This window comes from Arachis duranensis, chromosome 2 (assembly GCF_000817695.3).
Source record: "Arachis duranensis cultivar V14167 chromosome 2, aradu.V14167.gnm2.J7QH, whole genome shotgun sequence".
In the NCBI taxonomy this organism is placed as follows: domain Eukaryota; kingdom Viridiplantae; phylum Streptophyta; class Magnoliopsida; order Fabales; family Fabaceae; genus Arachis; species Arachis duranensis.
In genome coordinates, this window is record NC_029773.3 from 86,676,009 (window position 1) to 86,700,043 (window position 24,035).

Consider the following 24,035-nt stretch of genomic DNA (forward strand, 5'->3'; position numbering starts at 1 on the left):
GATTATTTTGGTGGATTACACTAATTTCAACCCAATATTAAAAATAAAAAACCCAAAGAGTTCATCAGAGTAAGATTTATTTTATATACAATTTTAAGTACAATATATTCTAGAAAAAAACTAAATATATAGATAATAAAATATTAAAAATACTAAAATTAATTTTAAAATAATAATATTTTGATGAAAAAAGTTTATAATTAACACAAAAATAGATAAAATAGCAGATATTATAATTTAAAGGAAATAATAAATTATATGATATTCTTTTAAAACTTAATATATTTAGATCGGCTAAAAATTTTTGATATGAAAATAAAATGAGTGATACACTTTAACATGGTAATTTTTGGTGTTTTTTAAAATTATGGGAGTACACAAATCGGACCCTCGGACCCTCTGATTTGTGTTTAAAAAGTTAAAAAAAATTAGAGTACACAAATCGGAGAGTCCGATTTGTATAAAAGAAATTGAAAAAATTTAGAGTACACAAATCGACCATGCGAGTTGTTTGATTTTAAAATTTTGCTTAAGAAATCGCATGGTCTGACTTGTGGTTGGACAAATATGAACTTTGGAAGCTAGAAAACGGACCCTCCAAATTATTTGTTGTTGTCAATTTTTTATGAAATAAAAAATTTGGATAATCTGAGTTCTGTTGCACCACATGACTCTGAAACACCTATATTCCCCATATCCGAGTCTAACACCACTTTTACTTTCATATTCAAGGTAAAAAGTATAGGAAAGTTATCAGGTATACCTAGAAATACCGGTATTCCAGTTGTTTTAATCGTTGATTTTAATTAATATATATTATATATATATTTTATAATTCAGATCAACGGTTAAAATAATTGAAACACCGGTGTTTCCGGTACACCTGATAACCTTCCAAAAGTATATTCAGATACACTACATAAATAAGTAATGACACTAACAAATAAAAAAGCGCAAAAAAAAAACCTTAGTTGATGGTCCTAGGCTATTAGCTAAACTCTCAGAATAAATAACAGCATTAGCACTAGGGTGGGGCCCATTTTAAAACCATTATATTTTTCTTTCCTTTGCAATCCTACTCTTCTGCTTCCGCACTCTCCACCGCCCACAGCCCACCGCCGCGTCCGCCTCTCTGATTGCCGGCTCCGCTGTCCCGCTGCAAGGTGAGTTCTGCTTCTCCCATTGCCGCCATTCGTTCTGTTCTGCTTCTGCCCTAGCCACCGCCGCGTCTGCCTCTCCGGTTCACCGCCTCTGTTTTCTCGCTGCTAAGGTACTGCTTCTGCTCCCTTGTTTTTTTCTTTCTTTTTTTTCTGCTCAATAAATGCACCATTAGAATCTGAATAGTTGAAGCATCAGCGTAACTATTAACTAGCTATTTAATTTAGTGTGGATTGAGTGCATAGCGATTTGGAAGCAACTCCCAATTCCTGATACTTCATATGTTTCTTGATAGCATGATTCTAGGAAATAAAAAGGGAGCTGTGTGGGGAAGTGAATAGAGTGGACTACAAAGTTCAAAATTTTTTATAGGAGAGTTGGCAGAAATCAATCCCTTTGAATTTTTAACCAAAAGTGGTAGATTTCAAACATAAGGAAGTATAATGATTAAAGAGATTCATCAAGTTGAGGGTGTTAACCAGTGAAAAAGATAGCATACATGAAATAAATTTTTTCCCCCTTAGCCATGAAAGCTACCTTTTAGAACAATCAATATGCTTTTCTGGCTATGCACTCCCTTCTTTCTCTTAGTCTAATTGAAGGTCAAATTTGATTAACCCTTTTCTTTTTTTTTTTTTCTTAATTACAGAAAAGATGGAAACTTGGGAAAGTTTTGGGAGCCATACCGAGATTGATGCTCAAAGGTAAATCAAACTCATTTGTAAATAGCTTAAAAAATCATTTTTGTTTTGGTGCATGATTTATGTTTGATTAGTCATATGAGTCACCCTTCGTTATTTTTGTTTGTTTAATGAGTAGTTTGGGAAATGGAGGAGATAGTAATGCACTGATCTTGCCAGCTAAGAAGAAAAGGAAAGGAAATAATCAGGTACAGGAAGTTCCACAATTTTCTTCTTTTTGTATGTTCGATTTGTGTGGTTATGTTTGTAAAGTTGCTTGTGATACTGATTGTAGTTCTGGTTTTTGGTGTTAGGAGCGTGGAAAAGTTGGGTCAAATAAGAAACAGAAGCTGAGCAAACCTCAGAAGAAGAAGCTGAAGAAGTTGCAGGTTAATGCTTGAGACTTGAGAGATGAACAAAAAGGAGGACTTTGTTTTTCAAAAAAATATTGTCTACCCGACTGTTTTCAGTGTTACTATTTTTTTAATTGTTTCCTTTACTTTATGCAGGTTGACAAGGAGAAACAACTTCTCATGGAAAAAAGCATTGAGACATTAAAGTATGCCATGAATTTTTGTTGTTCTGTCTGTTAGCACTCATTTATTGATAAAAATTTGGAATTTTCTGTCTTTGCAGAGAGAACTCACTTCCGGAGTCTGCATATTCTCTTTTGAAACCTTCATGGAAGATTGGGCGGGTTCGTATTTAATGGAATAGTGATAGTTTAGTGACAAATCTTGACTGACTGTTTGCTCATACGACATATGCATGTTGTGCAGGCTGAGACTGTGCAGGAGAAACGTACGAGGGCTGTACACTTACTGAAACAAGGATTGGAGGTTTTACATGATAATGATGAACCTAAGAAACTGGATTTTCCTCATGGAATTGAACCTGAGACAGAAGGGATTCATCTGGTGCAGGAAGTTGAGGAGAATGGAATTGTTGATATTCAATTAACAAGAACAGAAAGAGAAGTATCAAGTCCAACATATCTTGCTTTGGAATCCTCTCAAGCAACAATTCCTGCCAATGAATCTATTAATAAACCTGTAACTAAAATTCCTATTGAGAAGCAACTTGATGAAATCAGAAGTGCTTGTCTTGCATCTTGTTCTACCAATGGAATAGCAAGCACCAAGTCAAGGGTATTGATCCTGCTCAGTTTTCCCCTATATCAATATACAAAATATTATTCATCGTTATCATTCTTCCAATGTTGCTATCATTCATGAGATGACCTTTTTGTTTATACTTTTAATGCTTTTGGGCACCTTTTAACATGGAACAGGATAAGACAGATGAAAACGGTAACAGAATCAATGAATTAAGCAACCCTGCAGATCCTTTTGCACAGAGACCTTCAACTACCCCTACTGTTGTGCATGTTTACAGACCAGCTGAGGTTGAAGAAAAAAGGAAGGATCTGCCTATAGTCATGATGGAGCAAGAGATAATGGAAGCTATAAATTACCATTCCAGTGTTATCATATGCGGAGAAACTGGATGTGGTAAAACAACTCAAGTTCCTCAGGTGAGTATGTCTTATGCTTGGTTAACGGTGATGTTTTACTGTCATTTTATACTGACGCTTCGATTATTGTATTTCCCCAAAAAATTATCAGTTTCTTTATGAAGCTGGCTATGGTTCAAGTAAGTCCCATATTCACAGTGGTATTATCGGTGTTACTCAACCACGTCGGGTGGCTGTTCTTTCCACTGCAAGGCGTGTGGCATATGAGCTTGGTCTTCATTTGGGAAAGGAGGTTGGCTTTCAAGTTAGATATGACAAGATGATTGGAGATAGTTGTTCTATCAAGTTTATGACTGATGGAATTTTGCTAAGAGAAGTTCAGGTTGTTATTCACCTCATTGCTTTTCTAGTTATTCATTTTGAAAACTTATCTGTGTAATATAAGTGATATATTCACAGAAAAAATTGGTTCACTTTTAAGTGCTGATAAATCAAGAAACTCAACCTTTTGTTTATAGTACCGATCACTCAAAAGCTCAATGCATGATAGGATCTTTAGGTTCATTTTACATTTGATTGTGGGCATATTTTAATCTATCATTTTGAAGAAACCATTCTCCTTGAGAACTTCTATTTTTCGTTTAAATGCTTTGGAACTTATTGTTTATGGATGCATGTGAGTGCAATAATGGGTTCTACATATTCCATAGCACTTTTGATTGGAAACTGAAAAGTGAATGTAAATTTTCCTCTTTCATATTTTCATTGCTTGGTTGTTATTGTTAGTGGCTGCAGACATTCTTGCTATCATTGTTGCAACTTTTAATTATTGTTATGATGGTAATTGCCTACTGTGCAAGGATACAATGCCTGATTTAACTCTCTTTTTCTTAACATATAATCAAGCAATTGAATGACTAAATCAAAACACACTTGTTTTGATAAATAATGTTGGATACCTTCTGGTGCAGAATGATTTTTTATTGAGGCGGTATTCAGTATTAATTCTTGATGAGGCTCATGAGAGGAGCTTGAACACAGATATTCTGGTCGGGATGCTCTCACGTGTTATAAAAGTTCGCCAATTGGTGAGTTATTTATTCTATTAATAATTTCACAGATGAAATTTAAGTTTATATTAGATCCTCTTTCATAATCTTGCCTATTACCACTGGCATTCTAACCTCTATGATTTTATCTTTCTATATTGACAGGTTTATAATGATCAGCAAAAGAAGATACAATCAGGGCAGAGTTTAAGTCCTGAAGATCTTGTTTTTCCACTAAAACTTGTGCTGATGAGTGCTACTTTGCGAGTACAAGACTTCACTTCTGAAAGGTTATTTCCTTCTCCTCCACCTGTGATAGAGGTTCCTACAAGGCAATTTCCAGTAACAGTGTACTTTGCAAAGAAAACTGAAATAACAGATTATATTGGGGCAGCATACACGAAGGTCTTGGCAATTCATAAGAAGTTGCCTCCTGGGGGCATACTTGTTTTTGTTACTGGGCAAAGGGAAGTAGAAGACTTGTGTAGGAAGCTACGCAAAGCATCAAAGGAGTTTGTCATGAAAAAGGTTAAGGGGTCTGCAGAAAGTAATGGGACTGCAGTCCCCGACACAAATCCTGTTGAGGGAGTAAATATTAATGAGATCAATGAAGCATTTGACATTCCTGGAAATTCAGCTATCCAGCCAACTGATAGGTTTAGCGCCTATGATGAAGAAGAGATTGATGTAGATGAAAATGATTCTGACTTTTCTTATGATTCAGAAACTGAGAGTGAATTGGAATTTAATGGTGATGATAATGTTGAACAATCAGAGAATGACAGTAATATTGTAAACGTCTTAAGGCAGGAAGGAGGCCTTGCTTCTCTGAAGGCTGCTTTTGAAAAATTGTCTGGGAAATCCCCATCAAGCACCTTGAATAAGGAGCAGACTTCTGTGAATACAGAAGGTGGTTCAGACCAACCAAAAGTTTTCAGGGAGAGCAGAGCTATAGAAAATTCTAGTTCTTCTCCAGGTGCACTCTTTGTTCTTCCTCTTTATGCCATGCTGCCAGCAGCAGCCCAACTTCGTGTATTTGAAGATGTCAAGGACGGAGAGCGCCTTGTTGTTGTTGCCACAAATGTTGCTGAAACATCATTAACTATTCCAGGGATAAAGTATGTGGTTGATACTGGAAGAGAAAAAGTGAAAAATTATAACCCCTCCAATGGCATGGAGACATATGACATACAGTGGATTAGTAAGGCATCGGCCGCTCAACGTGCTGGCAGAGCTGGAAGAACTGGACCTGGACATTGTTATCGTCTGTATTCATCTGCGGCCTTTAGTAACGAATGTCCTGAGTACTCTCCAGCTGAAGTTGAGAAAGTTCCTGTTCATGGTGTTGTCCTCCTCTTAAAATCGATACATTTTAAGGATGTAAGTTTAATATTTTTCTTTTTTCCTTTTCCGAGTTTTCTCTCCACCTGCTTGTTTATATTGGGGGGCTATCATTAGCAAAGTGGGAAGGTAGTATGATGGTGACTAATTAATTTTGGCTAAATGAAAAAAATGGTTTCCGTTTGAATCCAAAAGGTCTTATTCCATACATAGCATTGACTAGAATTTATTTATTTAGATTATTAATAATTGGCCCCAAGACATCATTTTCTTCTTCCTATATTCAAATTTACTCAATTCCTTGTCTAACTGGAATTATTTTCTTTTCATTTGTAAGTTTGAGATCATTGTATAATTAATAGTATTACTTCTCATCCAGGTTAAAAAGTTCCCATTTCCTACTTCTCTTAAGAAGGATTCCCTTCTTGAAGCTGAGAATTGCTTGAAAGCTCTGGAAGCAGTGGATAAGAATGATGAACTTACACTTTTGGGAAAAGCCATGGCTCTTTATCCTTTGAGTCCTCGGCACTCCCGAATGTTGCTCACTGTTATCAAGAGTATAAGTCATGGGCATAAATGTAATCCAAGTTTGCTTTTAGCATATGCTGTTGCAGCTGCTGCCGCATTGAGTTTGTCAAATCCTTTTATTATGCAATATGAAGGAAATGAAAGTGGAAAAGATTCAGAGATGTGTGAGAAATCTGGCATGGGGGATAGTGAAAAAGACACCAATAGAAAAGAAAAGTCCAGGCGAAAGAAACTAAAAGAAACTGCTAAACAGGCACGTGAAAAATTTCGAGTTGTCACGAGTGATGCCCTGACCACAGCCTATGCGTTGCAGTGTTTCGAGCAGTCACAGAAGAAGCTGGAATTCTGTGATGGTAATGCCTTGCACTTCAAAACGATGGAGGAAATGTCAAAGCTTAGGCAACAGCTACTTAAACTGGTCTTCTATCAGAGTTCCAAAGCTGGTTTTGAAGAGTACTCTTGGATTCACGGAACTCTAAAGGACATAGAACATGCTTGGCGGGTTTCTTCTGAAAAATATCCTCTTTCCGTGGTTGAGGAAAGGCTTGTTTGTCAGGCAATATGTGCTGGCTGGGCAGACAGAGTTGCCAGACGAATTACAGCAGCGTTCCGAGTCTCCAATGGAGAGAAAAGATCAAGTGCTGTTCGGTATCAATCATGCGTTGTTAAAGACACTGTTTTCCTTCATAGGTTGTCATCGGTGTCCATCGTAGCCCCCGAGTTTTTGGTTTACAATGAATTATTAGAGACAAAACGGCCAGACAAAGATGGGGTGACAAGTTCCATCAGAGCATACATGCATGGAGTAACAAGCGTGGAGCCAGCTTGGCTTGTTGAGCACGCCAAATCGAACTGCGACTTATCTAGATCCGTCATGGATCCCAAACCTTTCTACGACGCGCAGACTGACCAAGTAAAGCAGTGGGTCATCCCAACCTTTGGACGTTTCAATTGGGAGCTTCCAATGCATCCTTTGCCCATCAACAAAGATAAAAATTATGATCATCAGGTAAAAGTGTTCGCCTATGGTTTGCTTGAAGGCCAGGTTTGTCCTTGTTTAAAATCTGTCCGCAGATATATGTCAGCCTCTCCTGACAGTATTTTGAAGAATGAAGCATTGGGTCAAAAGAGGGTGGGGAATCTTTTAAGCAAATTAAGGAGCAGGCGAATCGATAGTGCTGCTACGTTGCGAACTGTGTGGAAGGAGAATCCAAAGGAATTATTTTCAGAAATCTTGGATTGGTTTCAGCAGAGTTTTCACAGCTACTTTGAAGAGTTATGGTTACAAATGCTAAGCGAAGTGCTTAGGGAGACACAAGAACACCCTCGGAAGACAAGTTCTAAGAAAAAGTCTAAGGGAATATCTAAATCACATTGATAATTCCTCAACAGAGAATTGCTTCTCAGACTTGTATCTTGATGTAGTTGCTAGGAATTTTGTTATGGAATAGATCAAAAAGAAAGTTAGTTGGGTTTGGTTGCTGATGAGCCAAATGTGATTATTTTGGTGAAGCTAGGAGTATCAGCATATTTTGAGGAGGCATCATTGTATGGTTAATGTGATTGGAATATTTTTACGTTCAAAACACAGTTAAATTAAATTATTTAAGTATCCTTACATCTTAGTATATCAAAGTTGTAATATGTATTTTACACCTCATCTAATGATGATGGTTGGAAATGGAATATTGGAATCAGTAGTAACAATCTAAAGTTTTAGGTTTTTAACTAACCATAACTTCTGACACAGAAAGCAAAAATGGTGTGTTAAAAAAATAATCTCGCCCACCGTGGGGCTCGAACCCACGACCACAAGGTTAAGAGCCTTGCGCTCTACCAACTGAGCTAGACGGGCTTATTAATAGTAATTTTAATACTTATAAACTTATTCAAATAATTCCTTTATCCCATTTAACAATTTAACCCATTTCTTAAAATTTAGAAAAAAGAACAAATAAGTCATTGACCTTTTGATTTGCATACATTTGAAAATACATTTAAATTTCTGATTTTTTTAAAATCTAGACATATTGATCCCTCATGTTTACTTGGGTCTGTCAGACTCAATGGAAAAATAAAATGTGACTCACATGTACTGATCTGGTTGATACAAATGCACACGTGAGAGAGTTTTTAAAATTGGACAAATTAAATTCAAGGATCGATATGTCCAAATTTTGAAGAAGTCAAGGATTTAAATGCGTTTTTAAATCTTCAGAGATTTGAATGTCCGCAAACCAAAAAGTTAGGAATTAATTTGTCATTTTCTCTAAAATTTAACTTTATCTTTTAGAATATTCTAAAAGATATCAAAGTTTTATAGTTTTATTTTAAACTTATAAAATGAAATAGTCACCCAAAAAATTACTTTCCTTGTATATTTAGTCAAAACCAATTAAATTACTTTCCTTATATATGAACAACATTTAAATGCATTTTTTCATTTTAACAAATCAATAGTTTTTAGTAACTGAAAAAACAAATAAATGCTTTATTGACTACCGACTATTATGTTTACACAAAAATTCGGTACTAAATTAATCACGAATATAAAATATATATTAAAATATAAAATATATATTGAAAATGATACCAACAACACATGTATCTATAATTTTATATACAAATATATAGTAAATTAGTAACTAATTTGTGATTTTTTTTGTTTTGTGCACATACACAGCATTTTTATACCTTAATCTATAAAACGTTGATAATGTGTTTGATATCAAAGAAAGTTGAGAGAAAATATTTATTACATATTTCAGCTTTACCAAGCACATAAATATAACAGTAAATTAAAGATCGATGTGTTTCCTTAAAGTTTTACAAGTAACATGATTGTTTTACCTAGTATCACATCTACTTTCTTGATTTATGATTTTTATTCTGACCTTTTATCTTTTACAAATAAAATATAAGGATATTAAGTATAATATCATCAAGTAATTTTTTGATACATAGTAGATGTTTTTTCCCCTCTTATTTAGTTAAACATAATTCTCAAATATCTCATAAGTAAATGAAAGTATTATATTGTGAGAATTAGGATCTCTCTCTTTTTAAATTTAGTTTAATTATTCTGTTATTTCTTATAGTTTTATCAAATTTTCAATTAAATCTTTATATTTTTTTCTTTTTAATTGAGTCGTTATACTGCTTTAAATTTTGTAATTAGCTCTTTTTTAGTATAAAAATATTAGAATTAACTAAATATTTTTCGTAAATTAAAGATATATATAATTAAGAACTTAATTAAATCTTTGATCATATATTTTTTGGAAAAATATTATGTTAATTTTAATACTTTTTATATGAAACAAACCTAATTATGAAATTGAAAGCAGTGTGTATGTAAAGATCCAATTAAAAAAATATAAGAACCTAATTATAAATTTAATAAAATTATAAGAACTAACAAAATAATTAAACTTTTAAATTCTCTTTAAAATATTAATATAACCTTCTAATATTCATTTTAGATCATGATGAAGAGAATCCTGATCCATATTTTGAATATTAAAATAATAATTATTTGATTTTCCTAAGTAATCGCATCTCATCACATTTAAAAATTAAAATTTGTAATAACCATATATCATTAATTTAAAACTACTTCAAAAAGTTTTATTTCATCATTTTTCCACTTGTTAGTAGTAACAAGAAAAACACAAAAGCTGTGTTTATTATTACTAGGGATATTATTATAATAATAAAAATCTTAAACTCTAAACTCTAGTCGTGAATGAAACAGCAACAAGATAAGCCTTCACACTGGCCTCTTTGGTAATTCCTTTCTATACAGTATGCAGAGCAAACTTTATTATCTGGACACTTTCCATGTCTCTTACTGCAGACCTTCATTTCAGGCACTTCAGCCATTGTGCCACTTGTTGCTTCTGCAATAATAATTGGTAAAATTTAATTAAACCCAATGCCATTAGAATTTCCGTGTACATAGAAATCAAGGGGCTCTTTAACAAAAAATTAAATAACTTCATGAAAAAATTATTTTCTCATGTTGAAAGAATATTTATTTGATTAAGCTTTGAAACGGGTTTTATTACCTGAAGCCAATAGCACAGCTACGAAAAGAATGCACAAGAAGATTTTTGGAGCCATTCTATGAAATCACCTTATATTCTTTTGTTTTCTTCGAATAAAAGAATACGAATACCATCTCATGTATTTTTTAGATTATTTATAGTGTCACGAAAACTAATTTCTACACGTTAGAATATATTAAGATTAATTAGTATTTATTAAAATTATTTAATATTTTTAAATATTTATTATAAAATATCACGTTTTTATTATTTTGATTTTCTTAACGCTTATAAATATTTTTTTATATTCTACTATTTTACAAAACTAGGATAAACACAAATTTTTTTTTTCTATTGTTTTTTCTTATCTTTTTAACACTACTAGTATAATATCTTTTGCTTTAATAAGAACGACCCTTAAATAAGAAAGCTTTTAATATCATTGAGATAAATATTAAATTATTTAATATTTTGTTTGATTATAATTAATTATATTAATTATTTAATATGATTGAAATAAATTAATTAATTTTTAAATTGTATTAATTTTCTGTCATATATATTTTTTGATTAATAATTTTAAAAGTGTTATAATTAATTATTTATTTGATTTGATTAAAATAAATATTATTTGACCTGTTACTTATTAAAAGTTCTTATTTATTTCTTTCCATGATCTTAAATATTTTAATTTTAATTTCAGATTTTTATTCATTATTTATATGTTTTTTATTTTAATATCAAATCTAATATTTCTATTAATATTTTTTTATAATTTATTGTCTAATACTTATTATAATTTATTGTCTATAATTGTATTGACTGTGTATTACGGTTATTTATTACTCTAAAATAGCAACAATCAAGAGTTAATCTCAAAAAATGTTTAAATAGATAGGATGGAAGAAACCCAACACTACAAGCAACGTTTTTTCGACACCAAAATTAAAATTGACGGTTATTTCTGCTGTGGATATTTTTCGACAACTTACTTTTAATATTGTTTAAAAAATAATTAAAAATAAAATATTAAAATTAACCGTTAAATCGTTGATATTTTTATGATGCATTAACTTTTATTCTATTATCATCACATTATCGATGACAAAAGTTGAAAATACTTTTATTTTAAAATGATCTATTTTCGTGGGGCTTGGGGAGAGACAAAACTTACAGTTAACAAAAATTGGTAATTAAAAGATTAACGTAACTTACAGTTATAAAACTGAAGAATTAAACGAATTAGCGAATAAAAATTATTTCAATAATCATATAGAATCTTATCTCATATACTTTATTCCAATACTTCTTCATTCCAATTACTTTCTCTTTTCATTTATATAAAGTCACTAAAAAAAAGTGAATAATTATTCTAGACAATCTTAAATTTAAAAAATGAAAATTTATTTTGGATCAGATAGGGTAAGAAAATTTTAATTTTATAATAATTAAGCGTATATCATATTGAAGCAAAAAATAAACTTCAATAAATTTTTATTTCATTAATTCTCACTTTGCTACAAACATAATGAGAAAAGCTCTTAAGTTAACCTATTATTATTATTATAGCAGCAGCAACCTACTGTGGCAATACAGTGACCAATTTGGTAGTGATAATGTTTAGTACACAAAACACTGCATGATGAACTGTTACATTGTCCTTTGTAATCACAAAAACCCACATTTTCAATCCTATCCATTGTGCCACTTGTTGCGTCTGCAATAATCAACATATTTGATAGATTAATATAGTATTTATTATTTAAATATATTTTATATTCATTCAGTTAAGTATAATAAGTCATATATTGATATTTAATTGTCTAAATGTTTGAAATGAGAAAGTTATGATATAGAATTAAAATTTTTTACCGAAAAAATCTAGAGTTAAGTTCTTGTTTAAAAAAAAGTTTTTTGTTTAAGGTAATTAAAAAAATACAAAATTTATGTATTAAATAAATTAAATAAAAAATTTTGTTTGAAAAGCATGTTAAATATAACTATTCATATAGTCTTATCTAATAACTTAAATTTTTAGCATAAGTAATTTTATTACATATTCTAACAATAATGATATCTATAGCCCACTAGAATTTTCGTGTAACATCCAAATGTGATATGAACACAATAATATATTTGTATGGTTTTTTTTAATAAATAATTCAGAATAAGAAATCTACTATTTCTCTCATTTTAGGATGTATTGATTTTTTTAGAACTGAAATTTTTCTTTTATGTAAGTAAAAAGGTTAAGAGTAATTTATTTTTATTAAAGTTATTCTAAAAATAATTTGGAATAGATAATTTAGATATTTTTATTGATTTTCTTGAAGAGAAAAGTTGAAACCAGCATGGTCTTTGTTATAAAATGTAATTTGACAAAAAAAAAAAAAGCTTTAAGAAAAATTTACTACCTGAAGTGGAAAGCAAAGCCACCAAAAGAATGCACAAAAAAAGCTTTAGAGTAATATTAGTAGCCATTCTAGTAAACTCACTTTGTGTTCTCTTACTTTCTTTGAATGAATAATTGAATATGAATAATCAACTCTATTGATCAATTTATTTATAGGCTCCTGCAAAAATAAATTAAACCTAATATGATATTTAATTATGATGAGAATAATAAATAGGGTCTTGCTAATAAGGTGGATCTGGGGTTATAAATGCTGCTTTCTCACATTATTGTTGACAAATTACTTACCTAATATAAACTTATCCTCGAAACAAATATTAAAGATTTTTTATTTAAATATTGAGTTTTCAATCCTTTTAATCAAAATATAATACTTCTAGAAACATTTTATTAGATCAATTGATTTGACAATATATACATATATGATATTTTGTTGATCAAATAAACTATCAAAATAATATCTAAAAATTTATACCGCTGATAAATATAACACTTAAAGATATAAACGGTAAATAAATTCTCGAATAATTTAAAGACATGATAAAAATAATTAATAAATATTATATTTTTATAAGTGGTAAAAAAAATATTTATATTTAACAAATATCTTATTCATCTGCATCTATTTTTTGTAAAAGTATTTGAATAACTATTTAAAAAATGTCTACAAAAAATGGAGCAAATTTTTATCTCTGCAATTTTTTTATTTTTCTAAAAGACTTGGCTATTCATAATAAAAAATATTTTCAAAAAATTTATCGGACATAAATTTATCAAAATTTTAAAAAAATATTATTTTTCTAATTATATTTACAAAAAATTATATTAAAATCTGATCTCTTAAATTCTTTTTATCATATACACTTTAATATTTTGTCATTTTTATTATCATATTTATAAATCTTCTAGATGCATATTTATCATTAGTAACATTTAGTATTATTTTTGTTAGCGATGTAAATTTTCAAATACTATTTTAATAGCTTAACTTTTGTTGATCAGATGAATATAATAATTTTCTGGAACTAAATTATCTATCAAATAATTAAATCAATTTGATAAGTAGTGTGAGTTAAGTTAGTAACTATCAAGTTAGTTACTCTGCTCCTCTGTTCTTGAGTCAGTTAATTAGTGGTTAGCTACACTTTTTCCTTTTTCTTTCTATTAAACGGTTAGAATCTGTTATGATGAGTTGGCTCAAATTTTTTAGATTGGCCACTGTTCAGTCTCATTATATAAGTCCATAGCTTCTCTGCTGGATCAAGTTGAATCACATATTCACTCATCTTTTTCAATTCTGTTTTGTAATCTCTCTTTTCTGCTTTTTACGTTTTCACACTTAGCTTCTATTTTTTTAAAATTCTTAAGTCTCTGATATCCTTACATAGTATCAGAGCTTGGTTCTCATGGCGGCAATCAATAATCCAGCTCCGATGGTGAACTCAGCTCCAATGGCGAGTGCACCTAGATTCACATCAACTCCAATTTATATGAAGCTTGACGATGATAATTTTTTGCAATGGAAGGACCAGGTTGAAGCATTGATTGAAGGCAACGATTTACTAGATCACGTTATAGGATCAAGGATTCCACATAAATTTCTTGAAAATGGAGAAATCAACTCAGAATACCAGAGATGGAAGAAACAAGATGCACTGTTGAAATCTTGGCTGTTAGCCTCAATGACCAAGCCATACATGACCAGAATGGTTGGATATACACCTATCAAATTTGGAACAGGTTAGAAAGTCACTTTGCCTCACAAATTAGAGCCAGAATAATTCAATTAAGAAATCAACTCAGCAGCATGAAAATAGGTATTTCAGTAAATGAATATGTTCTTAAGATCAAAAGTACAATTGATGCCTTAACTTAAGTAGGAGAGATAGTTAGTGAAAGTGAACACATAAATTCAATTCTCCATGGCCTAACCGAAGATTATGCACCTGTACTCATTTCAATTTTAACGAGATCTCAGGGAATTACAGTTGGTGAACTAGAAGCTGTATTGCTTGCTCACGAGAGTATGCTTGAAATATTCAGAAAATCAGACTTAGATCAAGTGTTGCAGACTAATGTTGCTTAGTCCAGTCACACAAGACAGTTCGAACAAGAAACATTTCACGCTAATTTTGTGCAAAGGGGAGGATTCAAATGAGGATTTCGTGGTAGAGGCAGGTACCAGAATTTTAGAAACATAAGAAGTCTACAAGGCTATGGGAGGTGTCAATCAGCACAGCCAGATTATGAAAGAGGACAACAGTTCTATGGCAGGAATCAGCCTGCACAATCAGATCATAAAAGAGCACAGCAAGTGCAATTTTTCTCAAACAGGCCAGGAAACCAAAGCTATGAACGAATGCAGAGAGGCCACAATGCCAACTATGCAACAAATATGGTAACATAGCTAGATTCTGTTGGTACAGATATGATGATGATGAAAGTGGACAATACTCATAGCCTCAGTACATGTAGCCTCAATACAAGGGAGATTATGCAGAGAGACAGCAGCAAAGTGAGCAACCAAAGGCTAATTTCAAAAGTGTCCTGGCTAATCCTACAACCATCCAAGATCCAATTTGGTACCCTGACTCTGGGGCTACAGATCATATCACTGCTGACTCACAAGTGATGGCTGAAAAAGAAAATTATGTAGGCTCAGAACAAGTTGTTGGTGGTAATGGTACAGGTTTGGCTATAAATTGTGTTGAAAAAGCATATTTTAAAACTGATTTGAGCTCTAAACATCTGATAATGCAAAAACTACTACTTGTGCCAGATATAACTAAAAATCGGCTTAGTGTATATCAATTTTGTTGTGACAACAATGTTTTTTTCGAATTTCACTCTCATGGCTGTCTTGTCAAATCCCAGGCCACTAAAGAAATCATTTTTCGTGGAGATGTGTTCAAAGGAATATATAGACTCCTCAACTTTCGCCCACTTTACACACATTTTGCCCTCAACTGTTCAGTGAAGGCAGCAACAAATAAACATCAGCTTTGGAATGCTAGGCTTGGACATGCCTCAGCAGCTGTAGTCTCTAAAGTCCTAAACCTGTGTAATATTCAATCTTCATCAAATAAGTCAATTTGTAATCCATGTTGCATTGACAAATCTCACACATTACCCTTCCCTGAATCTCAAACAATCTATATCTAATGGAAACTACTACTTTGTTAATTTCATTGATGCATTTTCCAAATACACCTGGCTATATCTAATAAGAAGTAGAGCTCAATTAAAATCAGTTTTTTTGCATCTTCAATGTATGGCTGAACTTCAACTAAATACTAAACTTAAATGTTTTCAAAGTGATAATGCAGTAGAATACCTCAGTCTTCTAAGATGCTGCAGGAGCAAGGGGTGATCCACAGGTTTGCATGTCCTCAAATACACTAGCAAAATGGCGCTGCAGAACGTAAGCATAGACACGTTATTGAAATAGGTCTAACTATGATGGCAGCAGCCTCATTGCCGATCAAATTTTGGGGAGAAGCCTTTACCACTACAGCTCAAATCATCAATCTTCTGCCAACCCAAATCTTAAATGGAGCCTCACCATTTGAGAAATTGTTCAACAAGCAACCCAACTATGCTGACTTGAAGGTGTTTAGCTGCCTGCTGTGCTTCCCACACATGAGACCCTATAACAAAAACAAGCTGCAATTTTGATCCTCAGCTTGTGTCTTCCTTGGATATGCCGCCCACCATAAGGGGTACAAATGCTTAACAAGCTCAAGGAAAATAGTGATAAGTAGGAATGTCATCTTTAATGGGGAAGAATTTACCTTCAAAGATCCAAATTCAACCTTTAACAATACCAACCTTTGAGCTCAAACCCCACCCTCACAGCAACTACCTCCATTACAAATTCTCCCAAAGCATATCATGCCTCAGTAGCCAACTGGCCTAGCTCCTACTCTTTCACCTACCAAAGTACCAATTGAACACCTTTCCCCAACCTCAGACCCCTAGCCTCAACCTTCACTCCCACAACACACAGCACCTTCTAACATCCCCACCCCAATACCAATTTTAGATCTGGAGATACTTCTACCCTGGACAGCTGCTCCTGAGTCCCAAACCCCTGCTCTCAACATTCACCCCATGGTAACAAAAAGCAAAACTGGGTCTCTCAAGCCAAGGGCCTTCCATGCATCGATAGAACTTAGAACAGTACAGCAAGTCCTAACTGACTCAAACTGAAAGCAGGCCATGGATGCTGCGTTTGAGGCCTTGCAGCGAAACAACACCTGGACACTTGTTTTCCTGCCTCCAGGCAGAGAGGCCATAGTCAGAAAATGGGTCTTCCGTCTCAAGTACAATGCGGATGGCAATCTTCAGAAGCACAAAGCCCGGCTTGTTGCTCAAGGATTTTCATAGCGGCCTAGATTTGATTTCACTAATAAAACCTATAGTCCAGTAGTGAAACCAACATCAATTCGCGTCATACTCTCCATAGTTCTAGCTCAGGGTTGGGTAATCAAGCAAGTATATGTGAACAATACTTTTCTTCATGGAGAGCTCACTGAGAATGTGTACATGAAGCAACCCCAGGGGTACAGCTTAAGTGACAGCAATTTGGTATGCAAGCTTAGAAAGGTAATTTATGGCCTGAAACAGACACTAAGAGCATGGTACCATAAGCTCTCCTCAGCACTGTTGAAGCTTGGTTTCTCACCAACAAAATCTGACGTGTCTGTCTTTGTTCAGCAAGTAAAGTCCTCCCTCACATATGTCTTGATCTATGTTGATGATATCATTGTGATTGGGAACTGCCCTACAATCCTCTCTGAAGTTACTCAAAAGCTGCATTCAACCTAAGGACATGGGAAAGTTGCACTACTTCTTGGAAATCCAAGTAACCAAAATGAATGATGGAGGGCTGATGCTATCCCAAGGCAAATATGTACAGGACTTACTGGCAAAAGTTGGCATGAAAAACTGTAAACCATGTATCACACCTCTGCCCTCCACTCTCAAAATTCATGCTGTGGGAGGAGAAGAATTTGATGATCCTTCGCTGTATTGATCTGTAGTCGCAGCCTTCAGTATCTGACTATAATAAGACCAGATCTAGCCTACAGTGTACATAAAGTGGCTCAGTTCATGCAAAGCCCCTTAGTTGCTCACTGGAAGCTAGTTAAACGAATATTAAGATATGTCAGTGGCACAACTGACTATGGCTTGAAGATTCACAAAGACCCATCTTTGAAGATCACAGCATACTGTGACTCATACTGGGCTGGAGACCCGAATGAGAAAAAATCAGTTGGAGGCTTTTGTGTATTTCTAGGAAGAAACCTAGTTTCCTGGCAATCAAAGAAGCAGGGTGTGGTGGCTAGATCGAGCACCGAGGCAGAGTACAGGTCACTTGCAGACTTAGTGGCAGAATTGATTTGGATCAAAGGCCTGATAGGTGAATTGAAATGGCCAGTCCAGGAACTACCTATGGCATACTGTGACAACCAAAGTGTTGTTCTCTTGGCAGCAAATCCAATACTACATTAAAAAACAAAGCATTTTGAAATAGACTTGCATTTTGTGAGAGATAGTGTTACAAGTAAAGTAGTGCAAGTGAGTCACGTTTCCAGCTCAGTACAGATTGCAGATACATTCACCAAGGCTCTCCCCTCTACAACCTTTACTCATCTCAGGGATAGATTAAAAGTGCAGAAATTGAAAAGTTCAACAGCTTCATCCTGGCAGGAAAGTGATCAGGAATATAGAAAAGAAAAGTGTACAGGTCATGATAAGTAGTGTGAGTTCAGTTAGTAACTATCAAGTTATTTACTCTGCTCCTCTGTCCCTGAGTCAGTTAGTTAGTGGTTAGTTACACTTCTCCCTTTTTCTTTTTGTTAAACGGTTAGAGTCTGTTATGATGAGCTAGCTCAAGTTTTTAGATTGGCCACTGCTCAGTCTCACTATATAAGTCTGTAACTTCTTTGTTGGATCAAGTTAAATCACACATTCATTCATCTTCAATTCTGTTTTGTAATCTCTCTTTTATGCTCTTCACGTTTTCACACTTAGCTTCCATTTCTTCAAGATTCTTAAGTCTCTGATATCCTTACACAATTGACTTTTATATATATAAAAAATGTTTTGATGACTTTGATATTTTTGTTTCTATATTTATCTAAATTTGAATTTAAAACACACCGATCGAAAATAAGAAATGATAAATTATCGGATTTTTTTCCCAATAATATTATTTTCTATTTGTGCCTTGAATGTTTTGGAAACATTAGTTTTCTTCTTTCTATAAAAAAACTAAAATTAAAAGTAAAATAACTAATATAAAGGTATTTTTATTTCTATGTAAAATTGAATATTAGGATTTTGTTGAGATTTAAAGAACCAAAAACAATATATGTATTGTATTTTAAAATAATTATACAAAATACAAATGAACCTGTATGACAAATAGAAATGTATATGGATTGGGTCATACCAAATTTAATTAAATTCACATCCAATTCTAATATTTTATCGGGACCATTTTAAAGGCTCGAATTTGATTCTAAAAATTCAAAATATTATAATTAGTGTATGCAATTCTATAAATTTTATATTATAAATTAATAAATATTATTTATTACATCTAAAATTATATAATTCTTTAAACGATAATTAATAAATGTTAAATAAAATAATTTTTAATTGTTTTAGCTAATTTTTTAGAGTAAAGTATCGTTTTTGTCCTTAACGTTTGGGATAAGTCTCAAAGTTGTCCCTAATATTTCAATCGTCCTATTTAAACCCCTAACGTTTCAAAATTGACTCAATGTTGTCCTGTCGTTAAGAATTCGTTAATAGAATTGACAGCGGGACAAAATTGAGACGATTTTAAAACGTTAAGGACAATAGGACGAAAACGTTGGGGAAAAAAATGATACATAGAAATAAATTTTAATTTTATCCTTTAATAATATCAATTTTTTACTATACATAGTATTCAATTATTTTTAATCACATCTAAGTAAATTACACTTAATCATATTACTTTCATTTTAAATAAATTAATTTTTTTTATAATTTTACTCTTAGAAATTTTTAGTTATCATAAAATGTTTGTAAAGTGACTAGTATATAAACTTTCAAAAAAGGAAAATATATATATATATATATAATAAAATATAAATTATACCTTTTATCTCCTCCATCATGGAACTAAGTGGAAATGAATAGTTCAGAAGGACTCTGGGGTCATATGCTAACCCCGCTACTACTTCATATGGGAGTAGTATCTGTATACCCTCCATCGGAGTCAATAGTTTTTTATATGTAATTAAAAAAATAATTAAATACTATGTATAGTAAAAAATTAATATTACTGAAAGATAAAATTAAATTAAAATTTATTTTTATGTATCGTTTTTGTCCCTAACATTTTTGTCCTATTTAAGTCTCTAACGTTTCAAAATCGTCTCAATTTTGTCCTGCCGTCAATTCTGTTAACGGATCCCTAACGGCAGGACAACATTAAGTCAATTTTAAAACGTTACACGTTAAGGACTTAAATAGGGCGATTGAAAGTTAGGGACAACTTTGGCACTTACCCAAACATTGGGGATAAAAACGATACTTTACTCTAATTTTTTATTATCCCAAACATTATAATTTTTATCCAGATCAACTTGAAGCATAACTCGAACTTAGGAATGGAAATGAGACTCCATGAGACGAATAACGAGTAACGATGACTATGGTGGCCTATTTATCTAGGCTGCATCTATGGTGGCCGCATTGTTAGTGGCTAACGAGTAACGATGACTATGCGGTTTAACTGGCCAATGATGATGTGTGGATTGTGTATTTGGAAGTTCAACTTAATAAGTTTAAGAAAGTAAGCGCGGTAACAAAATTCAGTTTAAGAAAACGTAAATTCTGTAATGGTCTATGAGATTCATGCAATTATTTAAAATGGTTCTTGAGATCCAAATTTTCTATGCCGGTATTTTAAATAGAGCTCTGGACACCGTTGTGATTCTTGTGTTATTTTTGACATTGATTGGTCCCTCTTCCATTTTATAACCCTAATTCTAAATTTACAAAACATATTTTTCATCATCTTCTTCATCTCTTTTTTTCTTCTTCTACATCTCTTTAGTTCACGTACTAATTTTTTACTAGTTGCTCTTTTGAGATGCTTCATAAATTAAAATGCTAGAAGCCAATCACTCAGGCACTATTTTATTTTCGATTTATTTGTATGTTTTTTTCTCATTTGTCTCTATTAGAATAATTTTACATCTACTTATGCTGCATGTGTTTGCTTTGGATTTACTTCAATCTGTGAGCTGAGTTTTTAAATTGAATTCATTTTATTTTATTTTATTTTATTTTAATTTTTGAGTTTTACATTGATTTATTTATAAACATGAGCTATAGTTTAGTTCTTCATACAAGGAAAGTTTAAATCAGTAAAGTGTTTTATTATTTACTTTTTGTTTTCCTCACAATATTGCAAGGTTAGGAGATTCATTAAAAATGTTGTTCACTTAATTATTTTAAAGATGATTCTAGTAGTTTTAAATTGATTTAATTAAAAAATATTGTTTAATTAAAGGGAGTCACTCAGATAAAGACGTCTAAAACGTCTTTTTTTAAAGATATTTTTTAATAATTAAAATTTAATACATATAATCGATTAAATTGTGTTATTTTTTGTTAAAATTAGGTTAGACAAATTGATTTGAGTGAAAAAATAGTGAATCAAATTTTGAACTAATCTAAATCAATATTATTTTTTATAGAAAATGAGTACAATATCCTTATTATTCTTAAATTATAGCCCTTTGCTTCTCTGCCGTCATTTATAGGGTTAGGATTTAGAATTTTTTAATATATATATATATATATAATATGAGTATTTTAGTCATTTTTTATAATAAGGGTATTGCAGTCATTTTTTATAAATAATAATATTAATTTAAACCAGTTCAAGATTTAATTCACTATTTTTTCGGTCAAATTAATTTGTCTAGCCTAATTTTGATAAAAATAACACGATTTAATCGATTATATATATTAAATTTTAATTACTAAAAAATATCTTAAAAAAAGATATTTTAAGTGTCTTTAACTCAGTGTTCCCTTAATTAAAATCATAGGTTCTATAAAAATAAAGAGATAAAAAAAACGGAAAATAAAAAATACTCTACACATTTAGAATTAGAGTTATAAAATAGAAAAAAAATTAATTAAATCTAAATTAAAATGAATCTACGTTATCTAATTATTAAAATTTTTTGGCATGACAAAAGTTGACTACATCACTATTTTGATAGCTAATTTTAGCACCAAAAATAATACAGAGCCACTATGGTGCCAAAAACTCTGCGTAAAAATCACTATTGAAAAATTTAAATATCGAAAACCAATTTAAATAATTGCATAAATTTCAAAAACTATTATGAAATTTACTTGTTTAAGATACTAATAATTGATTGTTGATTATTGCATCGCCTCCCTCTATTTTCGGCGACTCCGTCTCAGTGGCACCCTCCACCTCCTCGTCTGCTCCCACGAACCATCCGTCAGCCAAGGGTTCCGACAGTTCAGAGCTCCCTTCCGATTTACTATCCATTTCAGCCCACCCAGTACCTGTTTAAAGCATTCCGACAATATAAACCCATGAGTTTCGGAATTGCCTCTCGAATAGCAATCACTATAGATACCACCCATTCACAACGTCCCACAGTCATCATAGTCCCCTTTAAAAGAGATAAACAACACAAATCTAAATGTGGCTTACACGAATTGTTTCATCTTCTTCCGCCGAACGTCGCTGCCTTCCCTTTCACGAAGTTATTGCACCCACGGATTCGCAGCAACAACTGCCACTCAGGTTGCTGCACTGCACGCACCAATGAACTTTGCCGTCAATCCACTTCCCCAATCGGTCAGGGGCCACCACATAAACCCTAATTCATTTTTAATCATATTTTGATTATTAAATTCCAATTTTCTTTTTATTTTTTTCCCCACCACCTCCTAATTTTAATTCTAATCTTACTTACTGTCCCTAATTAACGACTTGTCCACAATTTCTAAATTTCCTCCGTATAGTAATCAAACCGATAGCTCATGTCCACATGTTGCACACTGATTGGTAGAAGGCTCGTAGTCATTGTATTTGTATCCACCAACATTTTATATCCGTCACAGAAACCATTTATCTAATTTTATGAGACTTGAAAGAAGCGGATCTCTGTAAATATATCTGCAAGTAATAATTGAATTTGTTTTTAAAAAATAACATAAGATAATAAAACACAATATACTCCCACATAACATAACTTAAAATAAAGATAAATATTCATAACTTATTTATTAAAAAAATACTATATAAACTTAAAATGTAACATTGTAATGCCATGATAATCTTAGTCATGTTAAGTTGAATGGCTGCAAGGCTCCTAGCCGTTATATAACAATTAAATAACACTTTAAAATTTACATATTCATACATAAATTAAGATAAAAAATTAAAATTTATACATAAATTAAAATACAAACATAAAATTTATATCATGTCAAATAATATAAAATTAAAAAAAATAAAATTTGATAACTATAAATTTAATATGAAGTAGATTAATATTATTCTAAATTTCAATTTCAATATCATTATTAGGAGTAGCATTGTTATTTTGTGTATCTTCTTTAATATTATAACTTTATAAAATATTTAAAATAATAATTATTATATATATTTTTTATTTAATTTTTTAATAAAATTTTTTATATACTTTTATGTATTATTCTATACAAAATATGAGAATATACACTAGTATTAAATAAAAATTAACTCAGCAACCAAATAGAATAGTATCTCACTTACTTTATTCCAATACTTCTTCAATTCGTACCAATTATTTTCTTTTTTTTATTTAATAAAATCATTAATAAAAAAGTGAATTAATTATTTTAGACAAAATTGAATTTAAAAACTGAATATTTATTTTGGATTAGAAAGAGTAATAAAGTTTTAATTTTGTAGTACTTTTTATTTCATTAATTCTCCATTTGTTTATTTTTATCATAGAATACATAAAAACAAAAACATGTATTTGTTCAAAATACTTATGAACAAATAAACATGATGAGAAGAACACTTAAGTTACGATACAGAAATTGCTGCAATTTTGATTATTATAGAATTGAATTTAAATCTTTATAAATTTTGAATTTTATTTTAGAAAAAAATATAATCTTTTATTATTTATTTTATAGGTAGAATTAAGAAAAAATATAAAAAAATTATTTAAAAATAAAAAAGTACATTTTATCTTCTAAAATAAAAATTTAAAATTTAAAAGATGTAAATTTTTGAAA

General features: G+C 31.4%; 3 protein-coding genes, 2 long non-coding RNA genes and 1 other non-coding gene across 6 annotated transcripts; 3 read left to right on the forward strand and 3 right to left on the reverse strand.

Annotated features, from left to right (window-relative positions):
* Positions 1 to 1,049: 1,049 nt before the first annotated feature.
* LOC107475537 (ATP-dependent RNA helicase DEAH13) lies at positions 1,050 to 7,877 on the forward strand. The gene is made up of 12 exons (XM_016095194.3): positions 1,050 to 1,270; positions 1,808 to 1,862; positions 1,978 to 2,047; positions 2,153 to 2,227; positions 2,348 to 2,397; positions 2,475 to 2,535; positions 2,618 to 2,986; positions 3,130 to 3,372; positions 3,464 to 3,694; positions 4,284 to 4,400; positions 4,527 to 5,741; positions 6,082 to 7,877. Exons 2-12 carry the CDS (start codon positions 1,813 to 1,815, stop codon positions 7,606 to 7,608), a joined length of 4,008 nt encoding a protein of 1,335 aa, XP_015950680.1. The 5' UTR covers positions 1,050 to 1,270; positions 1,808 to 1,812; the 3' UTR covers positions 7,609 to 7,877.
* Positions 7,878 to 8,012: 135 nt separating this feature from the next.
* On the reverse strand, positions 8,013 to 8,085 carry TRNAK-CUU (transfer RNA lysine (anticodon CUU)). Its single transcript has one exon. It is a non-coding gene; the product is annotated as a tRNA-Lys (tRNA).
* Positions 8,086 to 9,831: 1,746 nt separating this feature from the next.
* On the reverse strand, positions 9,832 to 10,433 carry LOC107475718 (uncharacterized). Its single transcript, XR_001589552.3, has 2 exons — positions 10,298 to 10,433; positions 9,832 to 10,129 (listed from the first exon to the last, which is right to left on the reverse strand). It is a non-coding gene; the product is annotated as an uncharacterized LOC107475718 (long non-coding RNA).
* A 1,320-nt stretch (positions 10,434 to 11,753) lies between these two features.
* LOC107475719 (uncharacterized) lies at positions 11,754 to 12,801 on the reverse strand. The gene is made up of 2 exons (XR_001589553.3): positions 12,691 to 12,801; positions 11,754 to 11,993 (listed from the first exon to the last, which is right to left on the reverse strand). It is a non-coding gene; the product is annotated as an uncharacterized LOC107475719 (long non-coding RNA).
* A 1,193-nt stretch (positions 12,802 to 13,994) lies between these two features.
* Positions 13,995 to 15,082, forward strand: LOC127744777 (uncharacterized). The gene is made up of 2 exons (XM_052257069.1): positions 13,995 to 14,429; positions 14,668 to 15,082. The coding sequence occupies exons 1-2, from the start codon at positions 14,096 to 14,098 to the stop codon at positions 14,682 to 14,684; spliced, it is 351 nt and encodes a 116-aa protein (XP_052113029.1). The 5' UTR covers positions 13,995 to 14,095; the 3' UTR covers positions 14,685 to 15,082.
* Positions 15,083 to 17,520: 2,438 nt separating this feature from the next.
* Positions 17,521 to 18,203, forward strand: LOC110278270 (uncharacterized mitochondrial protein AtMg00810-like). Its single transcript, XM_021136534.1, has 2 exons — positions 17,521 to 17,717; positions 17,861 to 18,203. The coding sequence occupies exons 1-2, from the start codon at positions 17,521 to 17,523 to the stop codon at positions 18,201 to 18,203; spliced, it is 540 nt and encodes a 179-aa protein (XP_020992193.1).
* Positions 18,204 to 24,035: the final 5,832 nt, after the last annotated feature.

Bases quoted from the DNA above. Each gene is read 5' to 3' on its own strand.
- LOC107475537 (XM_016095194.3), top strand. From the start codon at position 1,813: ATGGAAACTTGGGAAAGTTTTGGGAGCCATACCGAGATTGATGCTCAA. The intron at 2,048-2,152 runs GTACAGGAAGTT...TTTTGGTGTTAG, and splicing joins AAAGGAAAGGAAATAATCAG to GAGCGTGGAAAAGTTGGGTC. The intron at 2,536-2,617 runs GTTCGTATTTAA...CATGTTGTGCAG, and splicing joins CTTCATGGAAGATTGGGCGG to GCTGAGACTGTGCAGGAGAA.
- LOC127744777 (XM_052257069.1), top strand. From the start codon at position 14,096: ATGGCGGCAATCAATAATCCAGCTCCGATGGTGAACTCAGCTCCAATG.
- LOC110278270 (XM_021136534.1), top strand. From the start codon at position 17,521: ATGGGAAAGTTGCACTACTTCTTGGAAATCCAAGTAACCAAAATGAAT. The intron at 17,718-17,860 runs GTATTGATCTGT...AAGATATGTCAG, and splicing joins GAATTTGATGATCCTTCGCT to TGGCACAACTGACTATGGCT.